At 45.8% G+C, this 12945-nt stretch overlaps 1 protein-coding gene across 15 annotated transcripts in view; it reads left to right on the forward strand.

Annotated features, from left to right (window-relative positions):
* Nucleotides 1-6562: 6562 nt before the first annotated feature.
* The window catches only part of AAK1 (AP2 associated kinase 1), an 87652-nt gene continuing 81269 nt past the window's right edge, over nt 6563-12945 (forward strand). For 7 of the 15 annotated variants that reach the window (XM_033159144.1, XM_033159149.1, XM_033159142.1 and 4 more), the window contains exons 1-2: nt 6564-6808; nt 7236-7656. In XM_033159144.1, the coding sequence (XP_033015035.1) occupies nt 7494-7656 (163 nt within the window). In that variant the 5' untranslated portion in view covers nt 6564-6808; nt 7236-7493. Of the gene's footprint in view, nt 6809-7235; nt 7657-12945 lie in introns of all 15 variants that reach the window. The other 8 variants (XM_033159155.1, XM_033159154.1, XM_033159157.1 and 5 more) reach the window with 2 other exon arrangements.

Below are 12945 nucleotides of genomic sequence, written 5' to 3' on the forward strand. Positions count from 1 at the left end.
CGACGCCCGCCGAGGTGAGCCCGGTCTGATGCGGCGGGAGCCTCGGACGGGGGAAGCGGCCTGAGGGAGGACGCCGTGGCTAAGGCGGGATTTGAACCCGGGGCCTCCTCTTCCCTGCACTAACCACGGCTGCACCACCGCTGGCGGGACATCGGGCTTCAGTAAGGAAAGCTGGCAGGCAGCTGTTTTATTGCTATATTAAATTTGGGGATGTCCGCAGCATAAAAGCACAAGATGAAAACACAAAATACGTAAGGGAAACCAAAGCAAAACAAATGTATAACTCCCCACCCGGCCACCCCAAAAGCAGGCAATCCCCCAAACTGCAAAGGCGCCATATAGTGTGCCATCCGCACTATGCATTTAAAGCACTATGGTGCCACTTTAAACAGGCACAACTTCCCTCAAAGTCTCCCGGGAACTGTAGTTTCTCAAGGGGCGACAAGAGCTGTTAGGAGACCTAGTCCTCTCACAGAGCTACGATTCCCTCAGAGGGTTTTAGCCACCAGTCCCTCTCGAGGAACTTTTTTGTGGGTCGACTTTTGCTAAATTTGAGATGGGATGCTGTCTCTAGGGTCAGAGTTTCTGGCTCCCTTCACATCATACATTGAAGAATTCTAGTAGCTGCAGTTTCTTAAGGGTGCCGTAAGTTGTTATTCCCCCCCCCCAGCATTGTAGTTCAACAAACTACAATTCCCAGGATGCTTTTGGGAAAGCATTGCAGGGGGTTGAACTAGATGACCCTTAGGGTCCCTTCCAGCTCTATAATTCTGTGATTCTAAGCCATGATAATTTAAAGTGGTACGATGCTGCTTTCAACAATATAGAGGGCAGATGGGGCCTTGGGCGCAGCAAAACCACGGTAATGGGAGCACCATATGAATTTAAAGCCTGACTCCTGCCTGAGCCAACCTCGGTATAGAGCAGTATATAAATTCAATCAATCAATCAATCACCTGCCCCTCTGGCAACCCAAGTGACCAATCCATCCACTCTGCACTATCCATCCCACTGCTGCAGCCAATGTTGCTTGGCAGAACGGGTACAGTGAAAAGGGTGGAACATTGGAAAAACCCCAGAAGAAAGGGGTTCAGGTCAGTAGCAGCTCTTTTTTTTTTTTTTTTTAAAGGCATTCTCTTTTGTTATTTTCATCTGACCTTCCAAATTACGATAAATTGTACATTTAATCTTATAAGTAAAGCAAAGTGTAGGAGACAACGATGGGCTGGTGATGGTGGAATGAAGCCGAATATGAGTTGCTCTGCTATTTTTTCTTTACTAGGGTGTGTGACTCACAACCATTCCTTCCACCTTAAGAAGCCAAAGCAGGTTAAGAATTGGGGGTGGGAGAGAGAGCAGCATCATCGCAAGGATACAGATTTAAGGAGGAAATGCGGGGCACTGGTTTTCATCCTGCTGCTCACAAGAGGTCACTATTGCTCCACAGGTAGGGCTGACCAGCAGTTCTGGATAATCTTGGCTTTTATGAGATTTATCCAAGTCTGGCAGATTTCCAGTTACAAAACGCTGAACTGTCTGGAAAGTTGGGTCAATAAGGGAGTAAAAGCGGGTATTGTATGAAGCTGCTGATGCCCTGATTCTCAAAATGGGGGCCTCCCAAACAAAATGCAGGCTGCCGCTAGGATAAGCTCAGAAGCCTCATTCCTTAGGCTTGCTCAGGCTCATGGAGTTTTATGAGCTAGGAGGTCTTTTTCTCCACCCAAATTTATCTGAAGATAAAACAAGTTTGCTTCCCCAAAATTGTATTTCCAATTTGTATGTCAAGCATCCTCTGAGTACTCAAGTATTTACTTTCACTTGGCATCCATGAAAGACAGTTTCAATATTTGATAGTGTTTAATAGTTCACCACCCAATCATAGCACACCACCATCAGTGTATAAGTCAGTTAGAAACCTCCACTCTACCAACAGGGGGTGCCGGAGCACCGCCACCCAGATAGGCAAGGGATGTGGGGAACAGGTGCTATCTAGTCCAGCATCCTGTCCTCACAGTGGCCAGCCAGATGCCTTTGGGAACCCGTAAGCAGGATCCGAGCACAAGAACTCTCTCCCCTCCTATGGTCTCCAGCAATTGGTATTCAGAAATTGCTGCCTCCAGCTGTGGAGGCAGAGAATACAGATACTCTTACCGCCCATTAATTTGTATAATCCTGTTTTAAAGTCTTATAGGGAAAGAACGTGTTTTTCCCACATGCCCTGCAATAAAGACTTCACTCTGTGTGTGTGTGTGTGTGTGTGTGTGTAATATATTTCTTACTAGGGAGGGACCTCACTGCTCTGTCTCCATCTGCCTTCAGGGTGAGATTCTGACAGGTGGGTGGGGAGCTTGATGGGTTCAGAAACATGATGGCCCCTCATGCAGGTTACCTGGACTGTGGGGAGGCAGACCTCTCCAGGTGCTCAGGTAGGATGGATGCCGATGCCAAAGTGCATGAGACACTCAGGTGGGGGAATGACAACCAGGAGAAGCAGTAAGCCAGGCCTCCTGGTCCAGTGTGCCACATAAGACATCAAGTGGCCTATTGGACAATATATATAGTTTGCCAGAGCATGTGGGCATATAAAAAAACCCTACCCATTTAAATACCACCTTTCCCCCAAGGAACTCAATGTGGTGTACATGGTTCTCCCATCCCAATTTTGTCCTCACAGCAACCCTGTGAGGTAGATTAGACTGATAGGCAGTGACTGGCCCAAAGTCACTCAGTGAGCTTCATGTAGCTGAGTGGGGATTTGAACCCTGGTCTTATAGGTCATAGTCCAACGCTCCAACCTTTACACCACACTGGCTCTCCTGCCTCAATTCGTTTTTTAATCAACTAATAATTCATCATAAGAACCACTCCCCAATCCTTTTTCAAAGGACACCTGGGGGTAGAAAAGGCTTCCTTATAGAGAGCCAGACCAATGGCCCGCCCAGCCCTCTGACAAGCAACAGTTGTCCATGATCACCTCTTACCTGGAGATGCCCTGTATGAGCCAGGCCGCTGGTCAATACAGCACTCATTCCAATTGGTTCAGCTATGGCTGGATGGGCTTTGCCTCTCCTAGCATGGGATTTGACCCTGCATTTGACCGTCTGAAGCTTGCACATTAAATGCAAAGTATCCTGCCTCCCAAGCTTCCTCTTGCACACCCTGTGATGCTTGCTGCTGCTGTCTTGTGACAGGGCAGGTAAGAGAAATGCCTTGTGATGTGGTTGAATCCTGACTGCTGCTGTGGCTGAACAGCTGAGGAACCGCTCTTCAACATTCGTTAAATTGGAAATATTAATATATGTTGTAATTTTTCTTGTTTACCTTATGATAGGATTGTTTAATTGCTTATTAGCCCTGTTTATATGATTCTGTAATTTCTGTGTATTATTTTTCTCTGTTTATTTTTATTACTTTGTTCTCTGCACTGGAATTTAAAATATTCAGTGAAGAGGGGGCTATATGTACTGTAAATAAATAAATGTTTGCAGTTTAGATATGAGTCAAAGGACATGACACTCAATGTTTAATGTTAATTACAGGTGAGTCTTAATTGTTTGAGGGTTTTTTCCCTTCTTAATTGCCATACGAAATGATGCCTCTAGAGTCCTTCAACCCATATCATTCTGTTCAATATGAAACCAGGAACAAGCTGTTTGTATATCTACAGCCCATACTAATCAGGTGTTAACTAATCAGCTATATAATAAAAGTTTTTGATGTGGAACAGTTGGTTCTTTCTCAAGTAGCATACGTTATTTTATATGCAAGCATTGGAAAAGACCTTGGAAACGATGTTCGTGCAATGTTTTTGTTTCAATATGGAAAATCTTTTGTTTGACCAGAAAAATCCATCTTTCCACTGCAGAAAATTTCCATATTATAGTAGCCTGTATTTCTGGAATGAGTATCAATTGGCTGGTGTTTTTCTTTTAAAAACAGGAAAATGAAGGGTTGTAGTCAATGCTAGTGCTACCCAGAGTAGACCCATTGAAGTTAATGGACACGCCTAATTTAAAATTTATTAATTTCAATGGGTCTGCTCTGAGTCTGGACTTAGCTGGATACAAGCCCAATGTCTCCATTTAAGGCACAATCCTGTGCCACGGTTGCACCAGCAGAGTAGCATTTGGAGGTGGCACCAATGTAATCCAGCTGGTGGAAACAAGTACAGTGGTACCTCGTGTTGCGTAACCTCCAGGTTATGGAGTCTTCGGGTTACGGCCGCAGCAAACCCGGAAGTGTATACTTCCAGGTTTCGCCGCTTGTGTGTGTGCAGAAGCACTCTATCACACCACGCATGTGTGCAGAAGTGGCACGTCTAGTTACGGATTTTTCAGGGTGCGCACGGCACCCCGAAACGAATTAAATCCATAACCAGTGGTACCACTGTATTCCAGAGTAATGACAATTGCACACTAGTAAATTCTTTCCTCCTTGCTTGTCAGGTTCCTGTCCTCTATTGTTCTCTGTAGGATAGACTGTAGAGTTGGAAGGAACCCAAAGGGTTATCTAGTCCAACCCCTGGCAATGCATTCTCCCATTTCATATCTCTCTCTCTCTCTCTCTCTCTTGTTCCTTCCACCTTCCAGACTCTCACACCTTCTTATATATCTAGAGTGCTTTTGTGTGGATGTCTCTTGCTTTCCTCCTGCCACAGCAATGGCAGCTTGCTGGGTCAGCTAGAGAGTGGATGGTGCATCCCGCAGCTGTCAAAGAAGGGGGCTGCCACCCCACAGCTCCTCTGTGGCGCTCCTTTTCATCTTCTTTTAAAGGATAAGATAATGTGAACAGCTGTTCACCATGCTATTGTTATGGGCACCCCAGTTCTCCAAGCAGTGAGGTTTCAAGGGGTGTGGCACTTAGCATGGGATGTGGTTTATTTGGAATGAGGTCAAAGGTGGATTTAGGGGAGCGCAACCGGTTCTCCCGCACTGAGTTGAGAGGGCGCCGCAACATTGACTTAGAATGGAAGGTGAGAGGTTAGGTGGGGTGGGGGGTGGCAGTGCATTGCACAGGTTGCCACTGAAATTTGAAAGCCCAAAGTCCACTACAGAATAAGGTTGTTTGTACAACTTAACTCCAGCAGATAGGAACATGGGAAGCTGCCATATACAGAGTCAGACCATTGGTTCACCTACCTCAGTATTGTCTACAATACTGGAGATGTTCTCAAATGTAGACAACAATGTTGTTAAAATCCCACAAACCAGTCTCTGGCTAATCCATACTGATAGTCCTATTTATAGAAATGTTAAGAGTTGAGGATCCCAGCATTGGAAGTGATCCCTAGGGTGCCCTCCAGATGTTTTGTCATAGCATTCAGTGGCTGTATTAAATAGTGAGGGACTGAGGTGGGTGGTGTTCAAATAGGAAATGATTTTAGAGGCATACAACAGCCTTGCTCAGATGGGCATCTAATATAATGGTTATATTTCTCCTAGAATTAGTTTAATATCAATATAACTTCGTCAACACCAACAATGTTCTTCCTTGGGCATGGATCTGATACCTTAAACCATTTTTAATTTTACTATTATTAATCAAATTCATTCACAGTCCTGATCGACAATTAATTTTGGGCAATTTGCTAATCCCAATCAATAATGAGTTTGGGGTAAACTGATCCCTGCCTGAACGAATTACTATCTAAAAAGTGTGCATGCACACAAAAGCTCATACCAAGAACAAACTTAGTTGGTCTCTAAGGTGCTACTGGAAAGAATTTTTTATTTTATTTTATCTAAAAACTGTTGATGTACCAGGTGCTGTACAAAGGATGTACTCTCTCTCTCTCTCTCTCTCTCTCTCTGTGTGTGTGTTTTGTAACAGTGTGTATTTTGTAACATGCAACAATTATATAAAAAATTTAAAAACAATAAACGGTTCTGAATATTTTAACAAAGCTGTGTCAAAGTGTATATAGTAAATTTATTACACTTATTACTGTACAGCATATGATTTCATATGCGTATGTATTGCTTAGATTGGTGGCCATAAGTAAAAAGTATTCTGTATCAATAACAATTAGAATTTATAGGAAGAGAGCAGGAAGGAAGAATTTTTTTTTAAAAAAAACATGTAGTTTATGCACTCCTGTGTGTGATTATGACAAAGAGCGATAAATTAATAAATCCATTACTCACAAGCTCCCACCCAACAACCCTATCAGGCGTCATCTGGGACTTGTAGTCCTGCGAATCGACGAGGTTGCCAGAGATCCCTCAGGCAGGGAGGAGAAACTACCATTCCCAGAATGCAACGCGGCCAGAACGTCTGTTGCAATTTAAAAGGGGAGGGAGAGGAGGAGGAAGGGAGGAAGTAAATGTGAAGTCCCCTTAAAAAAATAAATAAATCCCCCCTACTTTTGTTTGTGGAATTATTTCACGGATCCGTCGCTTCAGTCTGAGGACGGAGGGGACGGCTGCGTGCTTGCCTGGCTTCACTGGCTGGGAAGGGGTTAATGGGGAGGGGCGGCGCGTTGAGTATTCCTCCTCCCTCTTCCGCCCTCCTTCCTCTCGCCCGCCGACTCCCTCCCTTTCTCCTCCCCCTCCCCTAGCTTTGCTGGAACTGGGACTTCCTGTGGCAGTTCATTTCCTGGTCGGCAGGGGCCGCGAGCGGAGGAAGGCTCGGCATGGTCTCCCCCCGGCCAGCCCCAGCCTCCCTTGACGCCCTTCCACCTCCTCCTCCTCCTCCTCCTCCTCCGCAGCGGCTCCCCCTCCTGCTCTGCCCGGCCGGCGGCGCTCCTCCGGCTGCCACTTTGTAGCGATGCTGCAGGGCCGGAGCGGCGCCCGCAGCGGAAGCGGACATGGTAACAGTGTGGCCAGGCCGGGTCTCTCTCTCTCTCTCTCATGCAGCGGTAGCGGCAGGGGCAGCAGCTGGGCACCCCCTATCCTGCCTTGCTGGGGCGGTGGGGGGGGGGGTCCCAAAAGTAGGCTCTCCCCTCCCCACCACTCTTGGCGGGGGAGGGGGAGGAGAAGGGGGCAGTCATAATAACGACGCGTACCCTTTCCCCGGGCAAAGGGACCCCCCTATTTTCTTTACGGGCGCCTCAAGAGTAGAAAGAAGGGATGCCCTTTCGGGGGGGGGGTGCGAGTAAAGGATTCCTCTCCCCCCCCCCCCGCCCTGCCTGAGGGATATATTTCTCTCCAGAGAGGGTGATGATGCTGTTTTTTAATATTATTAGACAGTTGGAGCAAATGGCAAAAGCCTCTAATTCTGTCTCTTCCTCCCAACAGGTCTGAATAATACCCAGGCTCTGCCTTCCTGGACTGGGCGAGAGGGAACAAAGCATATGACCTCTAAGGAAAAAGAAGATATTTTGCCGCAAAGGGATTAATTTTTGTCTTGCTTCAAGACGTCAAGAGCTGTGTACATAGACACACACACACACACAAAATACACACAAACACACACATATATATATATTTGGGGTGTTTGTGTGTCATACTGGACTTGCTAAGCTAAAAGTGTTTAGGCTGCACACGCTTGGAGCCATGAAGAAGTTTTTTGACTCTCGGCGAGAGCAGGGTGGCTCTGGGGCCGGTTCTGGGACCCTCGGAGGGAGTGGCAGTAGCACTGGGCCTGGGAGTGGATACATAGGCCGGGTGTTCAACATTGGGAGGTGTCAGGTGACTGTGGATGAAGTTCTGGCGGAAGGTAAGATGCAGCTGATGGGAGTTTTGCCTCTCCTTCCCCTACCCCCTCCTTCTCTCTTAACATCTCCACAAATGAATGGAAGCAGATTCTTAACCCTTCTTTGAATGTCCACACACACAATTTCCATTCTGACTTCTTTCAAGAAAACGTGCCACTTTACCTGGGTGCCACCTTTGCTTATTAAAAGGACTAGAATGTTGTGTCAAGGCAAATTAATAAATGGTAGCATTGGTCGCTACTGTCTATTCTGTGTTTTAATTAACAGTAAAAAAAAATTGGTTTGGAACTCGTTTCTACAAATGCATATAAACAGAACCAGCTAACAGGGTTAACAGTATATAAGTTGGAACCCCCCTCCCCCATTGGCAACAATATTATGTAATATGGCAGGCTGCATTGGTGCATATATTAAGGGAGTGAATTGTTTCCTTTCATGCTCTCCCCTCCCCCTCATTTGAGTGCTCTTAAGTAAAGGGATAATTGGATGCATAGGGGTAAATTTGTCATTTATTCATGTGCCTTTGTAAGATGCATGCTTACCTTGGGGGTTGTGGACCACAGAAATCTGGGTGACATTTTAATGACTAAAGGAGATTCCTACAGGGGCCCATAAAGCTCACCCATAAAGTTTGCAGTGCAGAAAGCCCTTGGCTTTTTGCTTCAACTTGATTTGGTGCAGTCTAGCTAGAATGTTGAGATACCTCAGGGAATCTTTGTCTTCCCCCACCACTCCCCAGCGTAGAAAAAAACCCAAATTATATATGGAACTTTTAGCTTTGACCTTCACAATTGTAGTATTATTTAGGCCTTGCACGGAGCCAGTAATCGGACAGCATCTCTTTAAAAAGAGGGGGAAATGTACAGTTTAGAATTTATAATGCATTGCATAAGACCTGAGTTACTAAGAAAGAAAGAAAGACCCCTGTTAGCAGAACTGGATAGAGGTATTCGAGAGGGTGGTTGTTGTTTTTACTCTGTATCCCTATGCCAAGGTAAATTTTATTGAGCTGGCTTTCCTAAAGAGACAGTGTGGCTGCATTTACAAAGAACAGTGTTTTTCATGAAACGGTTTTTTTTGGAAAAAGATGTTTGAGTGTGTTGAATCCAAGGCTGATGCTCACCTAGAGCAAGCCAAAGGCTGCTGGTCATGGTGAATTGCTGCAGGCATTTTTCTGAGCAGAGATAGGGAGTGGGCAAAAAGCCAGCCCTCGTCATCTGTCTCTCTCCAAAAATAACAAAGCCGATAAAAAATGGCGAGGCACTATTTTGACTGAATTGTGTACTGTGTACCTGCCTCTACTGGCTTCTGACAAGGCCCTGGCTAGGAGGTGCTCTCAGGACTAAGCTACAGATACGCTTTGCCTTCCTCTTGCTTACTACGTAAGTGTTCCGCAGGAAACAGAGCACCTCATTTGAAGATGGTTAAATAACTTGCCGACAGATCCTCCATGTGATGCTGACACGAGCAGGAAATGATCTGTACCTTGTACTGGGAGGATTTTCTCCTCTAGAATTTGTTGAACTGCTCCTCTTCCTCTCCATGGCATCGTTTGTGCCTTCCTCCCTGGAGCTCTCCTGTTCTCAGGGTGGTGCTTTAAGAGGAAGATAAATGTTGTGACTCAGATTTCTGGTGCATATTTGATTTGGAAAGAGCAATGTCTGCTGCATGCGCATGGATAGATATAGATAGTAGCCCGTGTGTTTTCAAGGCATGCTTAGGGGCTCCTGAAATAGTCCCAGAATAATGGGGATTTGGGGTGAAGAACATAAATGAATAGCACAAAGGCCCAGGACAGCTTCCGGTGGCTTTAAAGGGTGGCTTGTTAGCCATGGTTTTTTTGGGATGTGTCTTAAACTGTGGTCTGAGCCTGCAGGATTAACTAAGCTTCAGTGGAGAGGCCAGAATCACCTGAAAGTTTTATTCACTCACCCCAGGTTTGACACCAAAAGCATTTCTCAGGAAATGTGCACCCTCTTCCAAGAGCCCACCCATAAAGTAGATGCTGTGTGAAAGGTAGGAGAGGTGACTGTAAGAAGTATGTGTTTAAATGTAGCTTTTAATGCATGGTGTCTAACCATATCATTAGGCAAATACATGTATATATTCTACAGTGTCCTCTGGTGACCTCTTTTGATGGAGAAATTCAGCACACAAACCGTGGTCCGTGTGGGATCAGTTGGGGTATTGGTTAGAATGTTGAATTTGGGGCCAGGAATGCCCAGGGGCTCCCATCTGGCCATGAGATTCTCCAGGTGAACTCTTGGTCTAACCTACATTGAAAGGGTTGCTGTGATAAATGAAAGTGAGGAAGATATCTGTGTGTATCATCTTGAGCTCTTGGACGAAAATTAGGATTAAAAAACGAACCTTTCCATGATCAGCTCTGAATGTTCTGTGTGAGCCTGGAGGAGGAAAACACGGTTCTGCATTTGGCCTCTTACCTGTAATGGGCTTCTTGGATCAGTGCATGTAATACAATGGGGGGAAATGATTAAAATTCTAAGTTCACATGTTTTATTATAGACAATGCAATTAGCATGGTATGGTGTATTTCAAATGTTGATCGGGAGCCCATGCCCATCATTTTACGTATCCTCGGAGCAGCCTCTTAAGACAGGCCAGTTCTATTTGTTAAATTTCTATGTCCATCTTCAATTGTAGTTAGAGTGCTGAGACCAGGAAAGTAATGCCTTACTGAGGCCACCAGCTGAGGATAGGGTGGGAGAAGAGATTTGAAACAGGGACTTTACAACTTGACCTCTATCTACTGCTATACAACCAGCTTGACCCAGTTAAGAGCTTAACCTGACTTCCAATGTCCGGGCTGGGGACTTGTAGCCCCCCAGATGTTGGTGGACTCCATCAGCTACAGCCAGCAGGGCTCAATGATCAGGAATTGTGGGAATTGGGATTCAGCAGTATCTGAGGGCCAGAGGCTCCCCAACCTGACCTATATAAACTATCTCATGTGAAAGACTTGCACAAAGGATTGCTCTAGAGCAGCCTTTCTGATAGGCTGGGACTACAACTGCCATCAGCCCTAGCCAGCATTAGTTATGTTGGCTGGGATGAAAGTTGTAGTAAAACGCATCTGGAAGGCACCAGATCAGGCTCTGACTTCAGCAGGCCTTCAAGGTTAAGGTTTTCCGATAAATCTGTGGATAAGTGTCTCCCAGTGTTGCATGACTTTTGTGAAGAAACCTGATTCAGCCATAGGATGCTCTCATGGACAGAGGTGAGGGGCCTTTTTATGATCCAAAGGCTACATTGGCTCATGAGCAACCTTTGGGTGGGGACACATGCCAGTGGTGAGTGGGACCCTCCAGAGGCAAAAGTTGGGGGAGCTACAGAGCTAACTCTTAGGATTGTGTGGTAGACTACTTCCAGCCAGGCAAAAAATCCACTCCATGCAGGCAAGCAAGAGACATTATGCAGTTCAAGGACACACTTCCAGGCAAGCAAAAAAGCGCTGCAGGAGAGCAGTGGAACAGGATGATGTATGTATGGTATGTAGGTATGCATTTAATATGCCACTGATATATGCCCCAGCCATTCTGGTGGCTCCCAACAAAATATTAAAAACACAGTAAAACATCAACCATGAAAAACCTCACCTGTCTTCAGATGTCTTCTGAAAAGTCAAATAGTTGTTTAATCTGTTTGACATCTGATGGGAGGGCAGTCTATAGGGAAAGTGCCACTACACAGATGCCCTTTGCCTGTAAGGTATGGGAGCAGGAAGGGGTATGTGCCTTGGAGAGGGGCAGGGCCAGATTAAGAACTTTAGAGGCCCCAAGCACACGAGTGGCACAGGCACACGGATGGTGCTGTGGTCTAATCCACAGAGCTTAGAGCTTGCTGATCAGAAGAAGGTCGGCGGTTCGAATCCCTGCAATGGTCCCTGCTCTGTCAGCCTAGCAGTTCGAAAGCACATCAAAGTGCAAGTAGATAAATAGGTACCGCTCTGGCGGGAAGGTAAACTGTTTCCGTGCGCTGCTCTGGTTCACCAGAAATGGCTTAGTCATGCTGGTCACATTACCTGGAAGGTGTCTGTGGACAAACGCCAGCTCCTCGGCTCATAGAGCGAGATGAATGCGCAACCCCAGAGTCATACATGACTGACCTCGGCAGGGTTCCCTTTACCTAAGCACTGAAAAGATTATGGTTCTCCCCTTCTGTAATTTGAAACGAAAACATTGTTCAACTTTAGAATAAATAAATAAATCGCCGGATCTGATTGCCTCACATTATTTTGATCTACGTTTGTAGGATGTCCCCTGGTTTAGGTGGGGATTAAGTAATAACCCAAGAACATAAAATGAACATAAGGAACATAAAAATGGAGGAAGAGTGTGGAGTGGAGGGTAAGGAAGTCTTAACAAAGCTCTGATTTCTCCTACTGTGACTACTGTGATGTTTTTCTTGAAATAACAAATGTCATTGGGGAAAAAAAACCCTCATTGTGTGCATGTCCTTGCTTTGCTGGTGCCTTAAGCATGTGCTTAGTTTGCCTATTGGATTATTCAGCATTGGAGAAGGAGCCATGTACAGAGGCCTGGAGGGTTTGGCCCGAGGGTTCCCCGCCCCATCTACCTTATGGGAAAGGGAGAGAAAATGGTCAGTCACACATGCTCTCTTGCTGCGATCTCCTTGCTGCTTTGTGTGTGTGTCGTGTACCAGAACTGTGTTGGCAAAACAGGATAAAGTGCCTGCTTGGGAACAAACTACTGCCGGGAGCGCATTATGTGTTCATTATTGCCTTGTTTTTTTCTTCAAACAGTAGTGAAATTAAGGCCATACTTGAGTTGGGTGGCAGAGATGCAGGCCCTGGGTCTAATTCTAGCCAACTGTTGGGGAGCTGGACCTTTTGTCTCTTTGCCTCCAGGCTGAAGGTGTTGGTGTCATCACCATGCAGAGTGCTGCTTCTTGAGAATCAAGGTGATGGGGAGGGAGATTTCAGCTTAACCTTTTTACTGACATGCAGGCTTCCTATCAGTAATAATTTTATTGGCATTATACAAATCTATGGTGCAAGTGCATTTGGAATACCATGTACAGTTCTCACCTCAAAAAGGATATTGCAGTGTTGGAAAAGGTTCAGAAAAGGGCTTGGGTCCTGCTTGCTGGGTTCCCACAGGTTGGCCATTATGAGAACAGAATGCTGGAGTACATAGGCCATTGGCCTGATCCATCAGGCTCTTCTGATGTTCTTAATTAAAGGAGGAACATTTCATTATCATGCAAGTACCAGCACGCTGTCTGAAGTGCTGAGGTACTGGGTTACCTGC

The sequence above is a fragment of the Lacerta agilis genome, chromosome 8, assembly GCF_009819535.1.
Source record: "Lacerta agilis isolate rLacAgi1 chromosome 8, rLacAgi1.pri, whole genome shotgun sequence".
Taxonomy (NCBI): Eukaryota; Metazoa; Chordata; class Lepidosauria; order Squamata; family Lacertidae; genus Lacerta; species Lacerta agilis.